At 40.7% G+C, this 26,937-nt stretch overlaps 1 protein-coding gene across 1 annotated transcript in view; it reads left to right on the top strand.

Moving 5' to 3' along the window:
- The first annotated feature begins 301 nt into the window (after positions 1 to 301).
- The window catches only part of CCDC112 (coiled-coil domain containing 112), a 28,745-nt gene continuing 2,109 nt past the window's right edge, over positions 302 to 26,937 (top strand). The window contains exons 1-9 of the mRNA XM_027607234.2: positions 302 to 567; positions 10,099 to 10,220; positions 13,774 to 13,895; positions 16,989 to 17,078; positions 19,052 to 19,127; positions 19,541 to 19,931; positions 23,683 to 24,096; positions 25,827 to 25,922; positions 26,670 to 26,788. Of these exons, the coding sequence (XP_027463035.1) occupies positions 451 to 567; positions 10,099 to 10,220; positions 13,774 to 13,895; positions 16,989 to 17,078; positions 19,052 to 19,127; positions 19,541 to 19,931; positions 23,683 to 24,096; positions 25,827 to 25,922; positions 26,670 to 26,788 (1,547 nt within the window). The 5' untranslated portion in view covers positions 302 to 450. The remainder of the gene's footprint in view (positions 568 to 10,098; positions 10,221 to 13,773; positions 13,896 to 16,988; positions 17,079 to 19,051; positions 19,128 to 19,540; positions 19,932 to 23,682; positions 24,097 to 25,826; positions 25,923 to 26,669; positions 26,789 to 26,937) is intronic.

Below are 26,937 nucleotides of genomic sequence, written 5' to 3'. Positions count from 1 at the left end.
CACATCTTGGCCCTGCCCCTCCCTGACCCACCCTGCACACAGAGCCTTCCCCACATCTCTACCCCGCCTGCGCTCCCGCCTCGCCCAGAGCCCCGGCCCCGCCCCTGCTCCTGTCCCGCCCAGCGTTCCGGCCCTGCTTTGCATCCCGGCAGAGCCCCGCCCTGTCCCCCGGCCCCGCCCTACATTCCGGCAGAGCCCCGCCCTGCCCGCCCTGAACTCCGGCTCGGCGGCGTCCGGCAACTTGGCAGAGCCCCGCCCTGAACCCCGGCCCCGCCCCGCGCCCCGGCCCCGCCCCATATCTCGGCCCCGCCCTGCGCCTTGGCTCCGCTGTGCTCTGCGTCCCGCGGAGCTCCGCCGTGCCCGCAACGGTCTGCAGGACCAGGAGCTCTCGCGGCCGGAACCCCGTGGCCCCGGGTGGCCGCTGCGGCCCGAGCAGCTTGGCGAGGAAAGATGGCCGCCCTGACGACGGTCGTGGTGGCGGCGGCGGCCACCGCGGTAGCCGGGGCTGTGGCGGGGGCGGGCGCGGCCACCGGGAGCGGAGTGGGAGCAGCGCAGGTGCCGCAACAGGTAAACCGAGACGGGCCAGAAGCCTCTCAGGCGGCGGGCGTGGGCCTGACTGAGGGGGATGTGGGTGCCGGGGGCGGGACGGGGTCCCGGCCCTCGCTGAACAGGTGTCCTCTGCGGCGCGGTTCCGCAGGCGGGAGGTGCGGCGTTCCCCTCCCTTTGCTCGCGGCCTGGCCCACCCAGGCGCTGTGCTTTGTTGGCTTGTGCGTTTAACTGCGCTTCCAGAGCCACCTCCATGTGGTTTTGGAATCGAGGAAAGATCTGGGTGGAAACCCGGGCTCTGCCGCTTTTTAGCCTTGTGATGAGAACATATCCTTTCCGCGACTTAGTGCCTTCTGCAAAAACTGGATCGGGTTAACTGCACCTTACGGAGCCGTGGTCCTTATGTCTGGGAAGGCCCTGGCACAGTGCTTGGTTGGAGAGAGATTCGGTGCCCAGTAATTTGCTGCTTTGTTATTGTACCTGCGTTGGGGTCACAAGGAGGAATAAATATGGGGTGGTCCGAGGCAGATGTGTTTCCAGAGATCTGCCTCGGACCCCTTTGTCTGGCAGCGTGAACCACAGGGATCCTCAAGAATGGTTGGATCCAGTGGCTTAAGCCAAGACCTTCACTGCCCTCATTGTCTCACAGCCCACACCCAAAGAGTGGGCAATTCCTCCACGTTCTACCTGCAGAATAAATCGGGAATCCCACTCTTCACACCTCCAGCGCCACTGTCTTTGGCCACGCCATCATTTCTCCCTGGCTGAAATACTTTTCTAGTTGGTTTCTGTTCTAACACTCTTGCCTTCCTAAAGTATTCACAACAGCCAGGGCGATTCAGTCCAATAAGGACACTCTTCTGCTCAGAACCCTCATAGCCAAAGCCAATGTCCTTACCATGGTCTACAGGGCCTGTGAGCTACCCCCACCCTCTCCCTGTTAGCTCTTCTCCAGTTCCCTGCTCTAAGTCTGCTGCAACCATACCCGCCTCCTGGTTGACCCTCAGACAGGCCTAGTTCTCTCCTACCGTATAAGCTTTGTAATTGCTATTCCCTTTGCTTGAAATGCTCTTCCCTCCTGGTTCTATGGCTAGTTGTGTTTCTTTCACTTAACTTTATTCAAATGCCATCAGCTCAGTGATTCTTTTCATGACCTCCCTAAACTGAATCCCCTTACTGAGCATGCCCTGTTCCCTTTTCTGGTTTTATTTTGCTCCATAGCACTTAGTACTATATGCTCAATTACATATTTTCATTTTTCTCCACACCTCTGCCTCCACCATGGGAATGTAAGCTGTAGGAAGGCAGAATCGTTTGGAAGTCTTATTCACTATTGTGTTCCCAGTTCCACTCTTGAGTTTAGTCCTGGAACATAGTAGGCACTCGCTAAATATTTGAGGATCAATCCAAACCTGAAGGAAGGCCGTTGTGAGCTGAGGACAGGTTCCATCTTTTTCTTCCTCTAAGGGAGTATAGCAATTTTTCTGTCTTTACTTGTATGAGCTCAGGAAATTCCACCTCAGGCAAATGTTTTCACACATCCTCTGTTCTCTTTATTATTCTAACTCTGGCCCAAATGTCTCAGGGGGGAAAAAAAGTAAAATATATAAAAATACATAATGCATAAAATATTTTAAAAGATAATTTTTAACATTTTGTTTAATGTATGATCCTAGTGGTTTAGCCATCTTTCTGGCTTTCTCCATGAAACCTTTCTGGCTTACTCTGGTTCAAATTCTTATAACCGTGTTTTGCCTCCTGGTTTGCATTCCTCACAAGTTGCATAATATTGTTATTGATGAACCTTTTTATCACTCCCTTCTGGTGATCCTCAGAGGTTTGCCTTTCCAGGGCTTGGACCAAAATCACCTGTGGAGCTGTTTCAAATGTTTTATCTGTTCCCGACATTGAGCAATGTCTGGAGATGTTTTTGATTGTCAGGACTGGGGCAGGGATGGGTTGTGTGGGCTACTAGCATCTAGTGAGTAGAAGCTGAAGGACAGCCCCCCACAACAAAAAAGTTATCTAGTCCAAAACGTCAGGAGTGTTGAGGTTGAGACACCCTGCTTTCTGCGCTCTCATCATTTTAAGGAAGGCAGAGCCTCATAGTTGATGACGACAACAGTAACAGAGTAGACTCTCGAGGGTGTTTGGACTTTAAACAAGGAATTAGAATCACAGCTGTACCATATTAAGGTTTTTGAGGATTGTAACTACATGTTATCCATCTTTGGACTTCCCTCAATATACCACACACATACCTACACACTCAAATTCTCAGCCTACCATTGAACTTGAATAATTGTCGTATGATTAAGTGAATGAATATTCCCACTGACTCTAATAGTGAAACCAACTAACGTTTTCTTGAGGAGAGATTTTCCTGATGACAACCTCATGATGTAAGAGATGTTCACTAAAGTACTTGAAAGTCCTGTATGTCTGTTAGGGTATCCATAACAAAATACCACAGACTGGGTGGCTTACACAATAGGAGTTAATTTTCTCACAGTTCTGGAGGCTAGAAGTCCAAGATCAAGGTACTGCCAGGATTGTTTGGTGGTGTAAGGTCTCTCCTTGGCGTGTAGATAGCTGCCTTCTCATGTGTCCTCAGGTGGCCTTTCCTCTGTGCACGCGTAGAGAGAGAGATCACCGATGTCGCCTCCTCTTACAAGGACACTAGTCCTGGTGGAATAGGACCTCACCCTTATGACCTCATTTAACTTTATTACTTTCTCAAAGGCCCTATCTCCAAATATAGTCACGAAGTGGGGATAGGGCCTCAATGTATGAACGGGGGCGGGGGGGACATAAATTAGTCTGTAACGGTTCTTTTAAGTTATTTTGGAGAAATTATCTTTGAGGTTTTAGAAACATTTTATATTTTATTTTATTCTACAACCTCCTTAGGGTGTGGAACCCTATAAATTTCTTACCCATATTGAAAAGTAATACCATGCCCTGTCTGTCCTTTCTAATATTTGCATATTATTTGTTTTGTTGTGTTGTGTTTTCTTTTTAAGATTTATTTATTTATTTGAGAAAGAGACAGAGATAGAGAGCACGAGCGGGGAGGAGAGGGAGAAGCAGGCTTCCCGCGGAGCAGGGAGCCCGATGCGGGGCTCAATCCCAGGACCCTGGGACCATGACCTGAGCCGAAGGCAGATGCCTAAATGACTGAGCCACCCAGGTGCTCCAAGTATATTATTTGCTGATAATCCCCCTCACTATTGCCTTTCAAGACTGAAGACCACAAATCTCTCTACCTTCCTCTCAAATGCCATTTCCCTCTTAATCATTTTAATACTTGAATTATGAGTTTTTAAAGGTATTTCTAACAGTGTCACACTAATGTATGGCCCTGCTTTAAACCATGATAGGGCTGTGTCTTCTGTTTTGTTTTGTTTGTTAAGTGAACTTCCCTCTGATGGCCTAAATGTTACGGCCCTTGGCTGCTTGGAGTAGTCCTTCAGTAATAACTACATTCTTTCTCCGACTTGACATGATAACTCACAAGGAATTTCCTCTAGAAGATCACACACATGCATAGGGTTATGTCCATGTTTAGGTGTGGTAGGCTGAATAATGGCCCCTCAAGCATATTCACATTCTAATCCCCAGTACTGTGACCCTGTGACCTTGCCTGGTAAAAGGGACTTTGCAGATGTGATTGAATTAGGTATCTTAACACGGGGAGATTATCCTGGATTATCTGTGTGAGCCTAATGTATTCACGAAGGTCCTTATAAGAGGAAGGCAGAAGGATCAGAGCCAGTGGTAGGAGATGTGACAACGGAAGAAAGAGGATGCAGTGATGTGAGGAAGGGGCACGAGCCAAGGATGAAGGTGGCTTCTAAGCTGAAAAAAAGTATGGAAGTAGATTCTCCTCTGAAGTCTCCAGAAGGAGCACAAACCTGCCACCACCTTAATGGTAACTGGGCCTCCAGAACTGTAAGAGAATAAATTTGTGTTGCTTAAGCCAGCAAGGTTGTATTAAACTAACCTGTAGTAAGTTGTTGCAGTAGCCGTAGGAAACCAGTACACCAGGGAGGATCTGAGAAAGACCTAAGCCTTCATCTTTGGCTGGCCTTGAAGCTCTGCGCAAGTGACAAGAAGGCTAAGGTTGACTTGTAAACTGCCTGCCTCCATGTCGAGGCTTCACGTCCTGGTATGCACACAGACCCCCTCAGCAAGGGCTCGGAGATGTATTGGTTCACGGCAGCTAGGAAGACCTCTGACCAGTCAACCATTAGGTGACGACTGAGCTAACCAAGCAGAGGTTTCAGAGCCACACAGACAAAGAATATAGACTTTGCAGAATCAGTGTCGGAAGTTGACTAAACAAACAGCAAAAACAACAAAGCTTGGGGTTGGAAGAGAATCTCAGTTTCAGAGTTAAATTATATTTTCTTAATATAATTGTTATATTTATAATATAATATAATAATAATTATATAGCAATATAATATTTAATTATATTAACAAAATTATAGTTTTTAACATCAAGTTTTTAACCAAAAAAAAAAAAGAGACATGCAAAAAACCATGGAAGTATGGTTCACACACAAGAGAATTTTTTTTTTTTAAAGCTATCTCAAAAGAAGACTAGATGTTGGAAATAATAGAGAAAAACTTTAAATAAGCTGTTTTAAATTCATTCAAAAAACTAAAGGAAACCATGGCTACAGAACTGAAAGAAAGCATGAGGATGGTTTCTCACCAAATTAAAAATACCTATAAGGAGATTAAAATTGTTTTAAAAAATCAAATGGAAATTCTGGAGTTAAAAAGTACAAGAACTCAAATGAAAAGTTCATTAGAGGGCCTCAGCATCCGATTTGAGCTTCAAGATTCAAGGAAACTTGAAGATAGGCCAATTCAGATTATCCACACTGAGGAACAGAAAGAAAAAAAAAATGAACAGAGCCTCAGAGTCCTGTGAGACATCATGAAGGTCATACATACTGAGAGTCTCAGAAGGAGAGGAAAGAGAAATGGGGAGGGGCAGAATATTAGAAGAAATAATGGCTGAAAACATCCCTAATTTTTTTTTTTTAAGTAGGCTCCACAGCCAGTGTGGAGCCCAATGTGGGGCTTGAACTCAGGACGACCCTGAGATCAAGACCTGAGCTGAGATTGAGAGTCAGAGGCTTAACCGACTGAGTGACCCAGCTGCCCTGAAAACTTCCCAAATTTGATGAAAAATATTAATCTACATATTGTTAGAGCTTGATGAACTCCAAGTAGAGTAAACTCAGGTCATACCTGGACACTTCATAATCAAACTGTTGGAAGACAAAAACAAAAAACTTGAAAGCACCAAAAGAGAAGCAATTCGGCACATACAAGGAATCTTCAGTAAGATTAACAGTGGACTTCTCAGAAACCTTGGATTCCAGAAGGCAGTGGGATGACATAGTGAAAGTGCTGAAAGAAAAGGACTGTCAACCAAGAATTCTATGTCCACCAAAATTATTCCTTAAAAATGGAAAAATTAAGACATTTCCAGACAAACACTAGCATATGCCAGCATATATGCCTTACAAGAAATATTAAAGGAAGTCCTTTAAACTGAAATAAAAACACTGCATAAAAATTCAAATCCACATGAAGAAGAGGATGAATAAAGAGTACTGGTAAGTAAACGGGGAGGTAAATATAGAAGTCAGTATAAATGTATTTTTTTGTTTCATAACAAACTTTTTTCAGAATATAGAGGAGGGAACATTTTTCAACTCATTTCAACATTTTTCAACTCATTATTTTTACCCTGATAGCACAATCAGACAAAGAAATCACAAGAAAGAAAATAACAAACTAAGATTTCTTATGAATATAGATGCAAATTTCCCAACAAAATACTAGCAACCCAAATCTAATAACATATGAAAAGGATTACATACCATGATCAGTTGGGATTTGTTCCAGACATGCAAGGTTAGTTCAGCACATGAAAATCTATCAATGTAATACAACTTATTAATAGAATAAAGGACAAACTACACGATCATCTCAATAGATGTAGAAGGAGCAATTTACAAGATCCAACACCTTTTCCTGATTTAAAAAAAAAAAACATTCAACAAACTAACAATATAAGGGAACTCCTCATTCTGATACAGGCATCTATAAAATGCCCACAGGTGACTTAATGACAAAGGATTAAAATCTTTCCACAGGGGCACCTGGGTGGCTCAGTCAGTTAAGTGTCTGCCTTTGGCTCAGGTCATGATCTCAGGATCCTGGGATTGAGTCCCGTGTCGGGGTCCCTGCTCAGTGGAGAATCTGCTTCTCCCTCTCTCTCTGACCCTCCTCCCTGCTTGTGTGCTCTCTCACTCTCAAAATAAAAAAATTAATAATAAATAAATAATAATTTTTTTAAAAAGCTTCCCATATAAGATAAGGAACAAGACAAGAATGTCCATTCTCACCACTTATTCACTGGAGATTCTAGCAAAGGCAATTAGGCAAGAGAAACAAATTGGAAAAGAAGTAAAACTATTCTTATTTGCAGGTGGCATGATTTGTATATAAAAAATTTAAAGGATCCGTGTAGAAACTACTAGAGCAAATAAATTCAGCAAGATTGAAGGATAAAAAAGCAATCAATAAAAATCAGTTTTAATTCTATATACTAGCAATGGACAATTCAAAATGGAATTAAGGAAATAATTCTGTTTACAGTAGTAGTACAAAAATAAAGTACATAGGAATGAATTTAACAAAAGAAGTACAAAGCTTATACTCTAAAAATTCCATCACTGAAAGAAAGGAAAGAAGACTTACATCATTGGATATTTTAGGTTTATGAATATGAAGAGTTAAGATGGCACTACTCCCCAGATTGATTTACAGAGTTAAAATCCATGTGAAAATCTTAAGTTGTCTTTTTGTGCATACATTGATAAACTGATCCTAAAATTCATATGGGAAATGCAAGGGTCCCAAAATAGCCAAAACAATCTTGAAGAACAGAGTTGGAGGACTCATACTTCCTGATTTCAAAACTTACTACAAAGCTATAGTAATCAACTGTGTGATACTGGCATAAGGATAGACATATAGATCAATGAGAGTTAAGAGGTAAACCCTATGTTTATGGACAGTTGATTTTCAACAAGGGTGCCAATTCAATAAGGAAAGAAGATTCTTTTCAACAGGTGACGTTGGAATAACTGGGTATGTACATACAAAACAGTGAAGTTGGACTCCTGCCACACACCATATATAAACATTAACCCTAAATGGATGGAGACCTAAATGTAAGAGATAAAACTATAAAATTCTTAGAAGAAATGTAGATGTGAGTCTTCATGACCTTTGAATGTTTCTTCTGTAGGATATCTAATGCACAAGCCGCCAAAGATAAAATGGATAAATTGGGCTTTATCAAAATTGAAAATATTTGTGCTTTGAAGGATATTATCAAGAAAATGGAAAGACGGCTCAGGGAAATTGGGAATATTTGCAGGTCTTTTATCTGATAAGGGAGTTATATCCCCAATATATAAAGAATGCTTCCAGCTCAACAAAAAGACAACGTGATTTTTATTTTTTTATTTTTATTTTTTAAAGATTTTATTTACTTGAGAGAGAGAGAGTGCATGAGCTGGGAGAGTGCTGAGCAGGGAGCCTGATGTGGGGCTCGATCCCATGACCCTGGGATCATGACCTGAGCCAAAGGCAGATGCTTAACCAACTGAGCCACCCAGGCTCCCCAACAACCCAGTTTTTAAAATGAGAAAATAAAACGTAGAATTAACCTTATGATCCAAAAATTCCACTGTGAGTTGTATGCTCAAGAGAAAGCGTATTCATATTAAAACTTGTACACAAATGTTCATAGTAGCATTATTCATATTGGCCAAATAGTGCAAATAGCCCATTGTCCATCAACTGATGAATGGATAAACCACATACAGTAGATCCATACAATAGAATATTATTCAGATATAAAAAGAAATGAAGTACAGATTTATGGTACAATACAGATGAATATTGAAAACATTATGCTAAGTGAAAGAAGCCAGACACAAAGGGTTACACATTGTGTGATCCCATTTATATTAATTGTCCAGAGCAGGCAAATCCATGGAGTCGAAAATAAGATTAAATGGTTGCCAGAGGCTTGTAGGGAAGAGGGGTGGAAGTATGATGGGTATGGGATTTCTTTTTGGTATGATGGAAATTTTCCGGAATTGGTAGTGATTTTGTACACATTTGTGAATATCTTAAAAACCATTGAATTGTACACTTTAGATGGATATACTATATGGTAATGTGAATTGTATCTCAGTGAAAATATCTCCTGAATTCATTACTTTTTTTTTTTTTTTTTTTAGCTTGCGCCTAGAAATGTAAAGCCTTGTTTCCTTTCTCTCTCATCTACATTAATCTGTCAGCAATTCCTCTTGGTTATAGATGCAAAATCTATTTAGTCTTACTTCTTTTTTTTTTTTTTAAGATTTCATTTATTTGAGAGAGAGAGAGAGAGAGAGAACGGGGAGGAGCAGAAGGGGAGGGAGAGGGGCAAGCAGATTCTGCACTGAGCGTGGAGCCAGACGTGGGACTCAGTCCCAGGACCCGGAGATCCTTCTTCTATCTGCGCCACCCCAGTGGTCCTAGACACCATCATTCCTCATCCGTACCAGCTACGTCCTTGATCCTTCTGCTTCCAGTCCTGCTTTACCTCTTCCCCCACCTCCCACCAATTTAGTCTCCAAAAATGGCCGGAAAGCGTTTCCTAAAAAATTACATGTGTCACGGTATTCTCCTGCTCAAAGCTCTTGAGTAAAATCCAGACCCCCTAAGTGACTTAAAATGCCACCGTGCTGGGCCACATACCTGCCTGTCTACCTTCATCTCCTACCAAGCTCCCCGCCTTTACTAACATCATGTCACCTTAGCTCTCTGTCTGCTTGAACCAGCCAAGGTCTTGCCTGCCCTGCGACTTTTGCACACGCTGCGCCCTCTGCCTGGGACCCCGTCCCCTACTGTTTTTGACATGGCTGGCTCCAGTCTTCCTTAAGCGTCATCCCCCTCGATAGAACCTCTGTGGCCATTCTTACTGAGAAAAGCAGTCCTTTAACCCATTATCTCCATCCCAGTCCTGTTCGTTTCTTAAGTAGCACTTACTGCAGTTGGTGTTTTTTTAATTTATTGTTTGTTTACCCTTTTCTTTGTAAATCTGTTTCCCTCACCAGACTTTCAGCCCGGGGCCATATTGATGTGGGTCATCACTGTTTCTGTGGTGTGTCTAGCGCACCACATGTCGTGTCGTAAGCGTCCCGATACATATTGCTAAATGACTGAAAGAATTAGATCTTTTTGTGAAAATCCCCAGAGACTTAATATTTCTTAATTTAGCATTTTAAGGTAGCTATTCCTTCTTCCACAAATATATTTTTAAAAAATTACATAAGACGGGCCCCCAGATTATCCCCCAAGAGACTTCATTATTATTACTGATGCTTTCTTTCTGAAAAAAAAGTCTGCCTTCATCTCTTGCCATTTTTCTTATTCATGGTAAATTTGTTTTTGTTCTCTGTGTAGAATGATAGCTGTTTCGGTAGTTCAGGTGGGATTCGTCCTTTTCAGCTTCAAAACTGGAAGCAGAAAGTTAGTCGGACAAAGAAAGCAGAGTTCATACGCACAGCAGAAAAATTAAAAAATCAGTAAGTATAAGAACATTATTTTCAATTAACATTACTAGCCGTGTTTTTGTGGACAGTATGAAGTTAATTCTACTCTACCCTCTCCAGTCCCACACTGAGTTACAAAATTCTAGTCACTGGCTTTCCAGAGATGAATGAGAAAGGCCGGGATATGAAAAAGACAAATGATAACAGACTATTTAATATAAAGGTTTAAGTAGAGTTATTTTCACATATTATTTTGAATCAGTGTGTTTGAAGGGAAACAAAACAGTTATTTCTTTAGATCGCATACATCAGTACATTTTCATTGCCCAACGTAAGCACTTGGTAACTGTTTTTGAGGGAGTCAGTAGTTTTAATGAAGAGTTTGTATCCCTCAAGTTATTTTTCTTGAAATGGCCTTTTAATTGATCTCCCTCCCTTGCTCTCCCCTTTCAGATCTGTCTTGCACATCATGACTAGAGTAACTGAGAAGTTGCCATTTATTTTAACTTTTAGTGTATGTGTATGTTTTTTCTTTTAATAGCCAGTGATATCTGTTGAATGTTCAGTATTGTCAGCAGCACCGTGATATGATAAATATTGTGCAGGATGATCAAAAGCATTAGAACTCGTACCACCCAACCCTACCCTGCAGCTGAGAGGTTTTTACAAACACTGCCTTGAATTTGTACAATATCAGTTTGCTAAAGAAATCAGGAGAAATGGAGCCTGTTATAAGAAATGGTCTCAGGCCCGGGATTAGTGGCAGTTCTGTTTAGAAAGTCTGCCAACAAAAAAGTATACTGTTTAAATTGTGCAATGTTATACCATACTGTAGCTTTGGGAGATTGAATGCTCTCCGCATTGATATAATACTTATATTTTTAACACTCAGAATTTGTGAAAATACAATTTTATTTTATTTTTTATTTCGAAAATGCATGACTTTAGGTAGGACTGGACTGTAGGTTAGGGGTCTGTCTTATGTTTGCCCCTAGATGGGTAATCGGCCAAGTGGTTAATGGCCATGTCTATAGCAAACCAGTAGATTATGGCAGTGTAGAGACTTTCTGTACCAGTATATGTTGGTTTTACAGCTCTGATTAGGCTTTCTTCATCTTGTTATAAAATCTTGGAAAAACTCATGGAAAGAGTATTAGAAAGAGCCGTTAATAGAGTGTCTCTGGCCAACAATTTTCATTGAATACAAAAAAACAAAGTTCAGAATATAATTCTGTTTTGTTTTCAGCATAGGTAATAATCTATTCACATGGTTCAAAAATCAGCACACATTGAGGGGTACACAGTGGAAAGTCTCTGTTTTACCCCGGGCCCCTGCCACCCACTTCTCTTCCCTTCAGATAGCCACTATTTTTAGTTTCTTATGTATCCTTCCACAGGATTTTTATGTGCTTAGGAGGAAAGAAAAATACATATTCAGAGTTTTCCTTTTTTATATAAATGGGAGCATACTGTACACACTACCGTGCATCTTGCTTTGTTTTGTTTTATTTTTAACTTAAGAGTATACCAAGGAATTGTTGATTTTGTCAGACAGGATCATGGCGTTGTAGCTAAGTATCCATAATCTCCAGAGATGCACACTCAAGTATGCTGGGGTGAAATTATATAATGCAGTGGATTTACTTTAGAATGCTTCAGTAAAAGGGAGAGAGAAAGAGAGATTAAAATAAGGAAAAGAGCTAGGTAAACCAAGAGAGGGCAAATTGTCAAATAAGAGTGGTGTGAGGATACGTAAGGGGAGTCATTAGATCACTCTCTACTTTTGGTTGTGTGTCTAACATTTTCACATAAAACCTTTGTTAGAAGAAGAGTGTATCTCGGGAGCTCTTTCCCTATCAGCACACAGAACCTGATACTGCTTCGCTGGGTCCCAGGGCATGAATGCACCGTAATTTATGTAACCTGCCCCATAGTGATGGACATTTAGGTTATAGTCAATCTTTGGCCATAACGAATCACAGTATCTACGTAGGTCCACATCATTTTGTGTATGTGTTAGTGCATCTTTAGGAAAAATTCCTAGAGGTAGAAATGCTCAGTCAAAGGCATATGGGTTTGCAGATGTAATAAATATTGCCAAACAGCGCTCCACAGGCGATTTGCAATTCCACGAATAACGTGTGAGAGGACCTATTTCCCCACAGTTTTGTCAACAGAATATGTATTTACACTTGTGATTTTTGCCAGTCTGATAGGTGTACGATGTTACTGTGGTCTAGTTTTACTTCGCATTTCTCCTGTTACGAGTGAGGTTGAGCATCTTTTCCTGTGTTTAGCTGTTTGTCTCCATTAGTACATATTGAATGTCTTTACAGGTGACTGTTTCTAATCCAGGAATCACAAAGCATAACTTACTGTCCTAGCGTATCCCCTGTACATGGAGACATTTCTGTCTGATCCTATCATTTCCCTCACCTGCAACCAGAGCCTGGATGGGCTTCCCAGTCCTCAGCACAGGACTCCAGTAGCCATGCTCAGTCCTTAAGACTTGACATGTAGACTGAGATCCATTTGACAGCTCTGTCCTACCCTTTGCTTCCTCTCCCAAGCCCACATACTACAGTATGATCTTCTCAGCCTTTGAGGCAGCCAGGTAGGGCCCATGGCTGTCCCATCTGTTTACCCCACTGAACTTTATAAATACTGACTTTTTTTTTTTTTATGGATGGCAAATTGGAAAATATTGGGAAACTCTTAGATAGTTACTCCTCAGGTTGTATGAAATTAAGTCAATGGCCCGAGACATTCCATCATTCATTAAATCCAGGATTCCTGGAGAAGAATTTGTGTTGATTTCTGGAAAAAGAAAATAAATTTCTTTGTCCAACCAGAAACTCTTCTTGCTAGTATCTGTTTTGTCTTACCCCAGGGTTCAAGCTACCATTAGAACTCCGTACTGGTAGATGGACTAGATCCAAGGAGCAAAGAGGACACAGAAGAAGCTTTGAAGTCCTTGTAGACAATATCCCTAATTATACCAAAATTCCTGTCTATGGAGATCGTTTGCTTCTTGAAATTTTAGTTTTATTAATTATATTAATAACGCATTTCCGTAGTACGTATTTACTGCATGGAGGTGTGCCCTTATATAATTTAATCACAGCCTTGCTTAGGTAGTAGAGAGCTGCCATTATTCACATTTTTGTGAGGAGGAGGTTCACCGCAGGAGAGGTGAAAGGTCTTGGCTCCGTTTACAAAGCTAACTGTATCTCCTGTTGAAAGCAGCCATCAGCAATGGTGGCCGCTTTGAGGCCACAGTAAGATTGAGTTGGAATCAAGAGCCAAATTGCTATTGTATTTTCAAAGCCAGTGCATGACTGCCTTTTCTGAAACTCACATTTTGTAATTTAACCAGCAATTCAAATTACTCATGATTATAGTTGAACTTGACTCTTTTCTAACTACTACTTTGACTCCTTAGCCTTATTAATTCTAGTAATTATATTTGGGCTCCTTAGATGAATTAATCCATCCATAAGTACTGATTATAATGAGTGTCTTCATATTTTAAACAATTAAAAATATATTTAAATCACATTTATGCCATTTGTTTCTTTTCCTAAAGAGTTATTAACATAGAAAAAGATAAACACAGTCATTTCTACAACCAAAAAAGTGACTTCAGAAGTGAGCATAGTATGCTGGAAGAATTGGAAAATAAATTGATTAACAGCAGGAAAACAGAAAGTAAGTTGAGTTCATGATGAGCTACAAACTGTTGAGTGACATCAAGTTGTAGTTGTTTTGCTTTGTCTTTGTGCTTTGACTGTTATATTCTCCATCAAAATACTTTCTAGTTGGTAATGAGTCTGTCTTTTAGGGATTTGTATCTCTTTTTTCAGGTCACTATTTGGTCATCCGAACTGGATTGTTTTCTATGTACATTTCTTTGTCTTTAAGAGGAAAAAGAGGGTTTTGTTTTTTGGTTGCCAAACCAATTAATGCTATTAAAATTTCTTAAAATGAAGGGAAATCGGTTCCTGGGCTTTCTAGTCTTAGCTCATCACCCTGGTATTGTTGACTGAATAGGTCAACATCAGTGGATGCAGAAGCTAGATTTCGTAGTGGTAGGAAGTGGGGAAGGTACACAGCTGCTCAAACCTGAGTTCACTTGTCTGTGATAGAAAACCTACCATTTCCGCCTCAGGGGAGTGGTCTGTGCATCCAGTGAGGTAATATATGCGAAAGTACCGTGTAAAGTGCACAATGAATATGTTGTTTGTTACAAATATTCATCATTGTTAACAGTGTACTAAATGTTGCCCTTAAGAAAAGAATTCTATAAAAATGTCTTGTTTTGTTGTAGATTTTATATGTTGCAAAATTTTTATGTTAGAATGAAAAAAAAAACTGCTTAGCATTACATAAAGGAAAAATAATGGTTATCAGCTAAGCCTTATGAACCGTTAAGACTTATATAAAAATTGCACTACCTCTACTCCTTTATAGTCAGTTAAAAGAAATTCTTAATAAATGTTTTCTTTCAGAATATACAACGGTAGTATTGTAAAAAGTCATCTTCTGTCAGGTAGTGGCAAGAATCATTCTTCCTCTTCTCTTGGGATGACAGCAGGACCTAATATAATTACCAAATGTCCAGTTCTCCTCTTTGATTTATGGAGACATCTAAACATCCCTAGTTTAATATTTTTTACTTTCTCTCAGTTCTTTAATAGATGACTAAGAAACTGATCTTTTTTTTTAAAGATTTTATTTGTTCACTTATTTATTTTAGAGAGAGAGAGCAAGAGTGTCAACAGGGGGAGGGAAGGAAGGAGACAGAGAATCTCAAGCGGACTCTCCGCTGAGCCAAAATCAAGAGTCAGACCCTTAGCTGACTGAGCCGCCCAGGCGCCCCAAGACTGATCTTTCTATCTCTTGATCATGCCATTATCACAGTGTCTCCCTTCTGTGCATTCCCTTTTGTAAGGCAACTTTATTTCTGTCTTTTCATTTCCCATTATTGTACAGTTTCGCCTCTCTTTGTTCACACTTTGTGTTCATCTTATCTAGGAGAGGAAGGAATGCACTGTCCCAGTATAAGTTTATAGACGTTTCTTCTTGCCATATTACAACTTAGAAGTAGTAAATACCTTTTCCTTGCCTCAATATCACACCACAATTTTGGCCTGTGTTTGTGTAATACTGTATTTAAAGGATGGCCCATACATACTGTCAGTTCCAAATGAATAATTAAGGGATCATTTGCCCTATCGCAGTATCACTGTAGTTGATCAAACGGTGACAAAAACAAAATAACAGAACTGTTTCCTACTTACTACACTTCTCTAGAGAAGTTGCCCGACCTACGTTTCCAACAGTGAATGAATGAAATCCTATAAAGTACACTGGACATATTTCTGCTTTTAGGGAACTCTTGAATTTTAATAGAAAGTAGAACAAATCCTGGGGCATCTGGCTGGCTCAGTAGGAAGAGCATGCGACTCTTGATCTCAGGACTGTGAGTTCAAGCCCCACGTTGGGTGTAGAGATTACTTAAATAAATAAATAAATTACTTTTAAGAAAAGATAGAACAAACCAAAGTCACATATACATGTGTGAGGTTTGTTTTGGGTATTAGCACTGGCTCTGGGCCTATAGGTAAACTTAAAAAATAATAATTGGTTTTAAGGGGCACCTGGGTGGCTCAGTAGCTAAGCATCTGCCTTCGACTCAGGTCATGATCCCAGGGTCCTGGGATCGAGCCCCGCATCGGGCTCCCTGCTCAGTGGGAAGCCTGCTTCTCCCTCTCCCACTCCCCCTGCTTGTGCTCTCGCTCTCTCTCTGTCTCTCTCTCTCTCTCTGATAGATAAATAAATAAAATCTTTTAAGAAATTAATTGGTTTTAAGGACTTTGGGACAGCTGTTTGGTACTTCATGCTTATTTGTGGAAAAGTTGCAATAAAGGAAGAGGGGGCACATAAAGTACCCAAAAATGATAAAATAATATTATCATATGAATATATATGAATATATGATACTAGCTTAATAATTTAAATAAACATTAAAGTAAGATTATTACTTCAGAAAGAAAATAGAGAAGAATCCGGTCTTTCTGCTGCTGATACAGAACATCTGCAAATGTCTTTGAGACCTTCATCAGGCTCTTACCGTGGGCCTAGCATGTTACTTTAGGTTAGACCGTTGGTTGAGCTTGGCAACCTGTAGCATATAGGTACCACTGCATGGCAGCTGGGCACCTCCTCAAGGCCATGACCGTGACACCAGTGGGTCTCACCGACCCCTGTCATGGAGGATGTGGTTAGATGACATTAATTCTCATCAGGAAGTTTGTTGGTATGCATAGAATTAATATTGGGTAGACAGTTTTCATATTCCAACAGTAGAGATCAAATTCTGTTTCCATAAATTATAACAAAAAGAAAAAAAAACTTTTTAAGAATAAAACATGACTACATCTGAGCTCCTGTTCCATGTATTTAGAACAGAGTCCAATCATTCAATCTCCAAAGAGTTCAAAAAAGGAGAGAGAGAGAAAGAATGAACATTTCCTTCTATAGTAAGACTTAACCCATTGTGCTTTTAAATATTGGAGGAAACTGGGAGATGCTGCTTTAGTTAAGCGAGGTTACTTAAAATGTTCAGGCTGTTTTGACACAAATATCTTTTGTGATTTTTTTTGACCATCTTTTGTCCTTTATTTAATTGCTCTTGGCTATCTTTTACTAAGTGCTAGTGATCAGCCTTACGTGTAGAACCCTGAGTTGTAACCACCTTTGTCATAGAGTTATTTAAAAGTACATACTTCTTCCTTGTAGGAGCAAAAATCCAGCAACAATTGGCCAAAATACATAACAATGTAAAGAAACTTCAGCACCAGTTAAAAGATGTGAAGCCTACACCTGATTGTGAGTGAATTTAGATTTCTGTTCTGCCTTATGTATTAGTATTTGCTGTTGCTCATTAGAAATATTTATATACTCTCCTAATAAGTGCTTGTTTTCCTTTGGCCTTAATGGAGCCAGGCCATAATCTATTGGTTAGGGATCAGGAAAGATACATTAATAATTAACTGTGACAGGTGGTGTTTATGTAGTTGCTTTACCTTTAAAATGCTATCACATCCTCGCAAATTATGAAGTTGACTGAACAGAAAATAGTGTCATGTACAGGATGGAACCTCTGGTTTGGAGGAGTTCAGATTCAGCTAATGAAGAAGAAAAGAGGGAATTTCCTGATTCCTAGCCTTGTGCTTTTCCCAACATTTGCTTTTTGAAATAATCGCCTTTCAAATAAATGCATTTTGAATACATAAGGAAAAGGTTAATAGTATTGGGGCAAATGCTAGCCATTTGGAAAAAAAGGAAATGGCATCCTTACCTCCCTGCGCACACCAACATTCATTCCTGAAGGATCAAATCACTTATTAGTTATGTGATTTTAGGCAAATTACTTGATCTCTCTGAGCTTTTATTTCCGTAGCTGTAAAATGGAGATAATCATAGGACCTCCCTCAGGATTCTTGGGGAGATGAAGTGAGATGATGCGTATAAAGCACCTGTCAAATGTTTATAACCTAGGAAGCACTAAGAAATGGTAACTGTGACTATCCTAATTATTATTTATTAAATTAATACATGAAGCCATAAATATCCTAGAAAAGAACATGAGTTCATATTTTTATAATTGTATTCTAGTTTATAAGAATGACAATCAGAAGCCATAGAGCCAAAAGTAGACATAATTGACTACTTCACACACACACAAAAAACCCCAAAAACATAAAGTTGACAAACAAATTGGGAAAATATCAGCAATACATATGTAACTTAAAAAACTAATGTCCATAACATATAAAGAGTACTGACAAATTGGAGCAACAAAGGTAAATAACCTAGTGGAAAGATGGGTAAAGATTATCAGGGGCTCGTTTATAGCAAAAGAAATACAAAACACATATGAGAAAAATGCTCAGGCTCGTTAATGTTCGCAAAAATGTCAGTGAAATCAGTCATGATCCATTTCGCCTCTCATTTTGGAAATGGTTCAAGGTGCACGGGAAGGGGACACTCAGGAACCGTAAGTGAGTAGAGCCTCCAAGCACCGTCAGGACAGTGTGCCATTGTGGACCATACTGTAAAGCACATACACTTTTTGATTTGGCATTCAAATTTTTCAATTATTGTCTAAAAACACTTGAGCATGCAAAATCACTACACAAAAGTATTTACCACTGAAGGGTTCATCACTTGAAGAATTAATGAAATGACTTAGGGTAAATGTAGACAATGAAATACCATGAAGCCATGGGGCACCTGGGTGGCTCAGTCGTTAAGCGTCTGCCTTCAGCCGCTTGATCCCAGGGTCCTCGGATCGAGCCCCGCATCGGGCTCCCTGCTCCACGGGAAGCCTGCTTCTCCCTCTCCCTCGCCCCCTGCTTGTGTTCCCTCTCTTGCCATGTCTCTCTCTCTCAAATAAATAAATACAATGTAAAAAAAAAAAAAAAGAAAGAAATACCATGAAGCCATGAAAAAAATGAGGGAGGGACATACGTATATTGACATGGAAACTTAACCACATGTATTTAACCATATTTTGTTAAATGAAAACTGCTTGTCACAAGGCAGTATGTGTAGTATAAAACATTTCTGTGGGAAAAATAATGACAGTATGGTTTAATAATACATGTGCACAGGAATAAATCTATAATCAGAAAAAAACTGCAGTCATAAACACTAGCTTTATAAAAGCACAACTGTCTTATCCTTTAGGTTAAGAAATGTTGATAAATTAAGGCAACATTCCATTTTCTCCTAACATTTTATTCTTAGTCCTACTAAAATACGACATAACCGTCTTTCCGTGTTATTTTTTTTTACAGTTGTTGAAAAGCTCAGAGAAATGATGGAAGAAATTGAAAATGCGATTAACACTTTTAAGGAAGAGCAGAGGTTGATGTATGTTTTAAATTCATTTTGATATAAAATTATTGACCTTTATTTTTCATTGCCTCTCCACTAGGTTGTTGTACACAAGCCATTTTATTGTTCTGTATTTGATATTAGTCTTACACAAGAGCAATATAGCACCTCTCTTCTTTTGTTTTAGGTTTCAGATTGCTTTTCATGTTTCAAGTGAATTTTCACTTATATTTGGACAAGATAGAAAACCCAAATAAGAATTTGAAAGATGGTTTTTTTCCCCCTCTGAGGAAACTCTTTTAAGGCTTAGATTTGTAATGTTAATAATTTTAAGTCGAGAAGATGACACGTAAAGAGTCAGGAATAATGAAATTTGAGGGGAAAAAAGGCAAGGTCGATATGGATTGGTTTGTATCTCATTATTCAAAGTTTACCTTTAAAAATTTCAGATATGAAGAGCTTCTTAAAGAAGAGAAAACCACCAATAATGAGTTAAGTGCCATATCAAGAAAAATCGACATGTGGGCTTTGGGTAACTCAGGAGCAGAGGCAGCTTTCAGAGCCATGTCAGGCAAGCTTCCTGTAGACAGAGAAATGCTGAGCACTCTTCCAGAAGAAGTGGTAGATTTCGAAAAATTCCTTCAGCAAACAGGAGGGCGACAAGGGGGCTGGGATGACTATGACCACCAGAACTTTGTGAAGGTGAGAAACAAACATAAAGGGAGGCCTACGTTCATGGGAGAAGTTCTAGAAAACCTTCCTGGAAGAACGCAGGAGGAAGTTCAGCAGCACGAGAAATGGTATCAAAAATTTCTGGCCCTGGAAGAAAGAAAAAAAGAGGTAATAATCACAACAATAGCTATTACTTGTATGTTTCTGTCTTCCAGGCACGGTGCTAGACTCTTTAACATGGATCATTAACTTTACAGTCACTCGTGAAGTGTGTTTATAGTCCCCCACCCCACTGTCCTATAAAAGAGAAACTGAAGCAGCGAGAAGTTAAGTAATCTTACCCAACTAAGGGAGCACCAGTTGAACTTCTTCAAGGCCAAACCTTTCTACCCTAAGAAATACAACGGGCCAGAAAACTTCTGATGGTGGGCAAAAACCCCCCTGTGTCCGCCTGAAATGTGGGAAATCCAGAACTACTTAGGCTTTTGGTAAAAGAAATCTTACCACCAAGGCCTGATTGTTTTCAAGAGAAAATAAAAAGGCAGTAGGGAAAGACTCTTTGATTCTTAAATGTTTCTTGGAGTTTTGGAGCTTAAGCCTCATTGTTTATTTTAAAAGACTCAAGATGTTGGCTACCCCAGAGGAAAGAGTAACTCTTACTGGTAGCAATACCTAACAGGTTCCATTTTCACAATAATGTTACTCTGGCATTGGTTTAAATCAGGACTTCTCAGCCTTGGCACCGTGAACTGTTTGGGCTGGAGTCTTCTTTGCTGTCCTGTGCATTGTAGATGGTTAGCAGCATCCCTAGCCTCAACCCTCTCAATGCCAGTAACACTCCCTTAAGTTGTGATCATCAACGTCTCCATACGTTACCCAGTGCTCCCTGGATGGCAAGAATTGCCCCTGGTTGAGTACCATGGGTTTAGATAGTCTGAGTCTGAGTCCCTTTTTTGTAGACTTCCACTATAATAAACATCAGCTAGCTTGGTTTGACAGCAAAAGTATGATTGTTCAACAGATGACATACCTGAGGAGCATTAAAGAAATGTCGATTCCACATTTAATTTAAAATTTTAGAGAAAATAACTAGGGTTCATTTGTTGTTGTTTTTTTCCCTTCGAAATAAGTTGAATGTAGGAAAATTGACATTTGGGACTCTAAGGAAATTTTTTTAAATAAGTTTTTTTTTGTTGTTTTTTAGAGTATGCAAATGTGCACTCATGGAGGGGGTGGGGAGGGCAGGAGGGGCAGAGGGAGAGGGAGGATCTTAAGCAGGCTCCACATCCAGCACGAAGCCCATCACAGGGCTCAATCTCATGACCCTGAGACCGTGACCTGAGCCAAAATCAAGAATCAGACGCTTAACCAACTGAGCCACCCAAGCACCTCGAAACAAGTCATTTTTAAAAATTCAAAATAATGAGCTGTTAAGAATTATTTGGGCTTTTTTTCCCAGGATACTGAAAACATGGGGTCCCTGGACCAGCAAAGTCAGCATCAGTAGGACTTGTTAGAACTTTCTGGGCCCCAACCCCAGACCTAATCTGAACTCTGGGTGTGGGGAGCAATCTATGTTTTCACAAGGCCACTGGGTTATTCCGTTACGAGCTCAAGTTTGAGAGCCACCTCTCTAGGGAAAAGGAGCAGGCACAGTGCTTCTTGTAATAAAGGTGAACCACCTGGATTCTAGCTCACTCTTCTTCTCAGTCTGTTTCCTGTTGTTTGACACCTGATTGAATGTAGGAGTGAGGTAGGTGGGGTGTCAGGTTGAGGGGCTGTTTACTGAAGTAGGACATGTTGGAGAAGAGGGAATTTGCGGGGAGAGCCTCAGGAACGTAGTTTTAACTCTACTGAGTTTAAGATGAGTAGGAAGGTGCCTGGCTGGCTAGTAAGTGGAGCGTGTGACTCTTCATCTCAGGGTTGGGAGTTCGAACCTCACGTTGGGTCTAGAGATTACTTAAAAATAAAATCTTTAAAAAAAAAAAGATGATGAGTAGGTGATTTTCCATTTTTATCTCCCACTTCCCTTAACATGTCCTGTGTTTTGCCCAACTGAAGATAATGATTTTCAGACGTGCTCTGAACTTACTGGCCCGAGCACCCTTGCTTGTCTTGTTCCATCCTTCTGGAGCCTCCATTCTTTCTTCCCCCGCTCCAGTGCCAGCCCATCAAAATCTGCCCAATCAGATGCTACTTCCTGCTTGCCCACTGAGACACAGGAAGTCCCTGCAGAATTCACAGACACTTCGTGTATACCTCTCTTTTTTTTTTTTTTTTTTGAGATAGAGTGAGTGTGAGCAGGGGGCGGAGGGAGGGCAGAAGGAGAGGGAGAGAGAGAATCTCAAGCAGTCTCCATACCCAGCACTGAGCCCAAACCCGGGCTCGATCCCACGACCCTGAGATCATGACCAGAGCCAAAATCAAGAATCGGACACTTAGGCAACTGAGCCACCCAAGTGCTCCTTGTTTACATGTCTTCTTTGACATGCTAGGGCACATATATGTGCTAGTGTTTATGCATGTACCTTATCTCACCTGGAGCTGTGCTACTCAAACTTGGTCCATGGACTAGATGTTAGTTCGTAAGCTGTTGCTGGTTTCCAGTAGGATAAATCGACTACACCAGAATCAGCTACTCAATAAGCACACTGTTTAGTTAAGTTCACTTTTTTTTTTTCTGTAGAAAACTTTCTCATTGAAGGAAGTAGTACACTGATTTACATTCTGGCATGAATTGCTGATATATTTGTGGACCTGCACTTTGAGAGACTCTGTTCTAGATGGCACTTGGTACTGTTTTAATTATCTGTAGCTCCTAGCACACCACCTTGCATATAGTACACGTACCACAGGGATTTATCTCATGAATGTATGATACGCCATGAGAAAAGATGACGAAACAGTGTCCTCACTGGAGGGAAAAGTCATTCAATAGATGTATCCTTTGTGGCTGCTAGCAGGCTGCTAGGATTCTAAATAATATTTATATACCCATAAATGCAATATAGCAATTTTACCTTTTTTTTCCCACTCGTGAATCAGTATGTGCCAGGCACTGATTCACTGAATCTTCACAACAACCCTGTTTGAGAGGTACTACCCACTGCCTTTACAGATGAGCAAAATGAGGTCAGAGAAGCTTCGTGACTCATGCAAGAGCACACCTACTAAACGGCAGAGCCAGGATTTGGTCCCAGACGGCTGGCTTCAGACCCATGCTCTCAAGCAGCCCACCTGTAATTCCTCTTCTGATATTTGACAGAGAAAAAGTCACTCAGCAAGTGTTCTAAGCCTAGACAGAGGGTTTGGAAGCAGAGTGAGATGATCAGAAGAAAGAGTTGTTCCCTAATGAATGCAAGTGAAAGGGGTACAGGAGAGGAGGCCACTTGATGAGGTGCAGTCTCTGTGAGCCTGGGGATTGAGAGAGGAAGAAGACCAAAAGGATAAACCAACACTCAGTGTTTAAAAGGTACATCATCGGGGCGCCTTGGTGGCTCCGTCGTTGGACGTCTGCCTTCGGCTCAGGTCATGGTCCCGGGGTCCTGGGATCGAGCCCCGCGTCGGGCTCCCTGCCCCATGGGGAGTCTGCTTCTCCCTCTCCCACGCTCCCTGCTTGTGTTGCCTCTCTCGCTGTCTCTCTCTGTCAAATAAATAAATAAAATCTTTAAACAAATAAATAAAAGGTCCATTATTTAAAAAAAAATGAAGTAGGAAAAAAATTGCATTGGTTTAGGAAAAAAAATGCTTTAAAACCAAAGCAACCAGCATCCTGCAAACAATATTTTCTTTTTTTTTTTTTTTTTACAATATTCTTTCTAGAAAGGTGGATTTGAGATTGCCTTTTCGAGTGCTCTTGGTTATTAAAAATGTTTTTCTCTTGCTGTCCTTCTTTGTTGTTTTTTTTTTAATCATTTAGTCTATTCAGAACTGGAAAACCAAAAAGCTGCAAAAGAAGGAGGAAATTTTCAAGTTGAAGGAAAAGGCAGAGAACATCTCTCTGCTCCTGCACAATAAAAAAGAAGATAATCAGAAGCGAGAAGAGGAGCAAAGAAAGAAGCAGAAACTGGCAGTGGAAGCGTGGAAGAAGCAGAAAAATCTCGAAAGATCAATGAGGCGTGCCTCCCAGGTGAAAGAAGAAGCAGAGAAAGAGAAGCATCAGCAGAAAGAGCGCCGTCGCCAGTTTAAACTAAAAGTGCTCCTGGAGAGTTACGCCCAGCAGAAGAAAGAGCAGGAAGCATTTCTGAGGCATGAAAAGGAGATGAGGGAAAAGGCAGAAAAGGCCGAAAGGAGGAAAACCGCTGCCGAGGAGATCTCCAGGTTTCAGGAACGAGTGAGTCAATAATGGTTTCTGGGTAGCCTTCAGGGCCCCCCATAGGGGTGTTGCCTCCAGACTGAGGTCAGCGAAAACGGGAGACCGCGCAGAAGTGGGGTGATGGAGGTGGTGGGCCTGGGACTTCAGGAGGCGGGCAGGCAGTGAGGGAAGCCTTCCAGGGCTGCGGGTGGCAGACCAAAGGTGATGCTGGGGTGGAGGCTTGGAGAAGAGAGGTGCGGGGGGTGGATCCTTCCTGGCAGAGGGAAGAGCATGAAGGGCAGCTCGCAGGAGGGTAACGGTGTGGTTTGGGGGGAAACCTGTAAGAACTGCAGGAATGTCAGGGCACCACACAGGAGCTGGGAAGCAGCAGGGGACGAGGCTGGAAAGGTAGCCATGGGCCGGGCCATGCTTGTCCTGTCTTCTCTGCCAGACCCCGCCGGTCCCTTCCCCACAGGTGATTTGCTTACTTGTTCACTTTTCCATCTCCCCACCACTGTGAAAGCTCCATGAGAGCAGAGGGTTTGTCCTTTTTGTTCAGCCTTGTACCCTAGGGTCTGGTACAGTATAGAAACTCAGTATGGACTTAAGGGAATCAAGGTTACTGCAGAGAGGTAGGGGATAATAGGGGAGTTTAAAAAAACATATACAAGAAAAATGCTAATAGAAGAAAGAGTTTACAGTTTTACTATTAAAGTGGAATTCAGTCCAAAAAGTATTTAAAAAGATAAGGAAGGCTGTTTTTTCAAGATTTATTTATTAGAGAGGGTTGGGGGCACGTGCATGCACGCATGGGGGGGGGCGGGTGGGCAGAGAGAATTTCCAGCAGACTCCCTGCTGAGCATGGAGCCCAGTGCAGGGCTCAGTCTCATGGCCCTGAGATCATGACCTGAAACCAGGAGTCGGGCACTTAACCAACTCTACCGCCCAGGCACCCCAGGGAAGGATACTTTAAAATGAAAAAGGGTTCAAATGAGATAGAACTAGGGGCGGCTGGGTGGCTCAGTCAGTTAAGTGTCTGCCTTCGACTCAAGTAATGATCCTAGGGTCCTGGAATCAAGCCCCCAGTCAGGCTTTCTGCTCAGCAGGGAGCCTGCTTCTCCCTCTGCCTGCCACTCCACCTGCTTGTGCACTCTCATAAATAAAATCTTTTTAAAAAAATGAGATATAACTGTTATGAAATAATTCTTACGAACTGTTATATGCATCAAAAGACATATAAGCAACTGTCATAAAGCAAAAAATAAGGGAAATACAAAGAAAAATAATAGACAAAAACACATTAATGGAATTTCCCATAGTCCATATGTAAAAATCTTCCTAAATAACAAAAGATCCCATGCATTCTCCCCACCGCCCACCAAAAAAGGCGAGCAGTCCGCACAATAAAAGACCAAGAAAAAAAAGAAATCATGTAAAACAAAATATGTGAGAGATCTAAAACCAGACATACCTGTATCAATAAGTGAAAATGGGCTTAGCTCAACTATTAAAAGAAAAGGAGTTTTAGATTGAACTATAAAATAAAACAAGAGATAGCTAAAGAAAGTGATTCAGAAAGGATGTGCATGTGTTACATTTATATTCAGGATAAATACAGCTCTTAGCCTTTGTTGGAAAAGGTTAATATTGAAGTCTTGATATTTAGGGTAATTTAATTTTACTTGCAACAAGCAACTGACCTTTGAAACAAATTCTGCTGAATTTTATTTTCTTAATGTTACTCTTCTTTTGTTGGTGTATTTTTTTAGGATTTACATAAACTCGAATTGAAAATTCTAGATCGACAGTTAAAGGAAGACGAAAAGGCAGAAAAACAAAGGAAACTGGCAAAATTAAAAGAAAAGGTGCTGTGTGCTAAGATTTATTTTTATTGTTACTATATCCTAACTCCTTGATTTGTAAGGAGACAAGCATAAAATCCATTTTCTTTATATCCAGAACTCTATTTCTGTATCACTTCCTCTAGATTTCGTACTTAACGGATTTACATATTACAAAGCACAGTTTAGTACAACTTAAGCAACTATTGTTGGAATTCTGCCATTTCACATTCTAAGCACCTTATTTTCTTTTACCCTGAATTAATTTTCTCTTCCTACTCTTCATTCTGTTTTTCATTTTTTTTTCTGTATATGCCTCTGTTTTAGACCTATGGCAGCTAGGAGCATTGCTTAATCTCCCTGGGAGTACACGGACTACAGATGTTGGTGACTCTCATGGGAACGGAAGGAATGAAGGACTTCTGGTGGTTATTTATCTTGGCCATCCCACTATCACACTTGGCGGCATTACATTTCCCTCAGAATAGAAACAAAAAATAGAACAACAGTGGAAGCAGAATAAAATAATTGAACTAGAAAAAAGAAGCTAAATTAACAGTTTATTAATAGATTGATGGAGTCCAGATTTTAGGTTAGCTCTCGGAACACAACCAGAAGTTTGCTGAAAAGGTTAACAGTTTTATTTCTGTTTAGCGAATGTCAAGGATGTTTCTTATAACTGCTTGCTGTTGTTACTAAAGATCTCACTCACTAGTCCAAACTTCATAGTTCATATAAAGTAACTGGCACTCATTTTCATTCTGATTACAGGTTGAAAACAACGTTAGTAGAGATCCCTCTAGGCTTTACAGACCTACCAAAGGTTGGGAGGAACGGACCAAGAAGACGGGACCCACAAGCTCTGGGCCACTTCTGCATATCCCACACAGGTAAAAAGGAGTTAGAGTGGGTGTCCACTTTGTAATAATTTAATAACTACGTATTTATATTTTATACAACTTCTATATGCATGCTAGATTTTACAGTAAAAAGCTGATAAAAGTTGCTAAGTAATGTTCAATTATATAGATGTTCTATC

Source organism: Zalophus californianus, chromosome 5 (genome assembly GCF_009762305.2).
Source record: "Zalophus californianus isolate mZalCal1 chromosome 5, mZalCal1.pri.v2, whole genome shotgun sequence".
NCBI lineage: Eukaryota > Metazoa > Chordata > Mammalia > Carnivora > Otariidae > Zalophus > Zalophus californianus.
The sequence above is the reverse complement of the archived record's forward strand: the minus strand, read 5'-3'. Positions and strand labels throughout refer to the sequence as shown.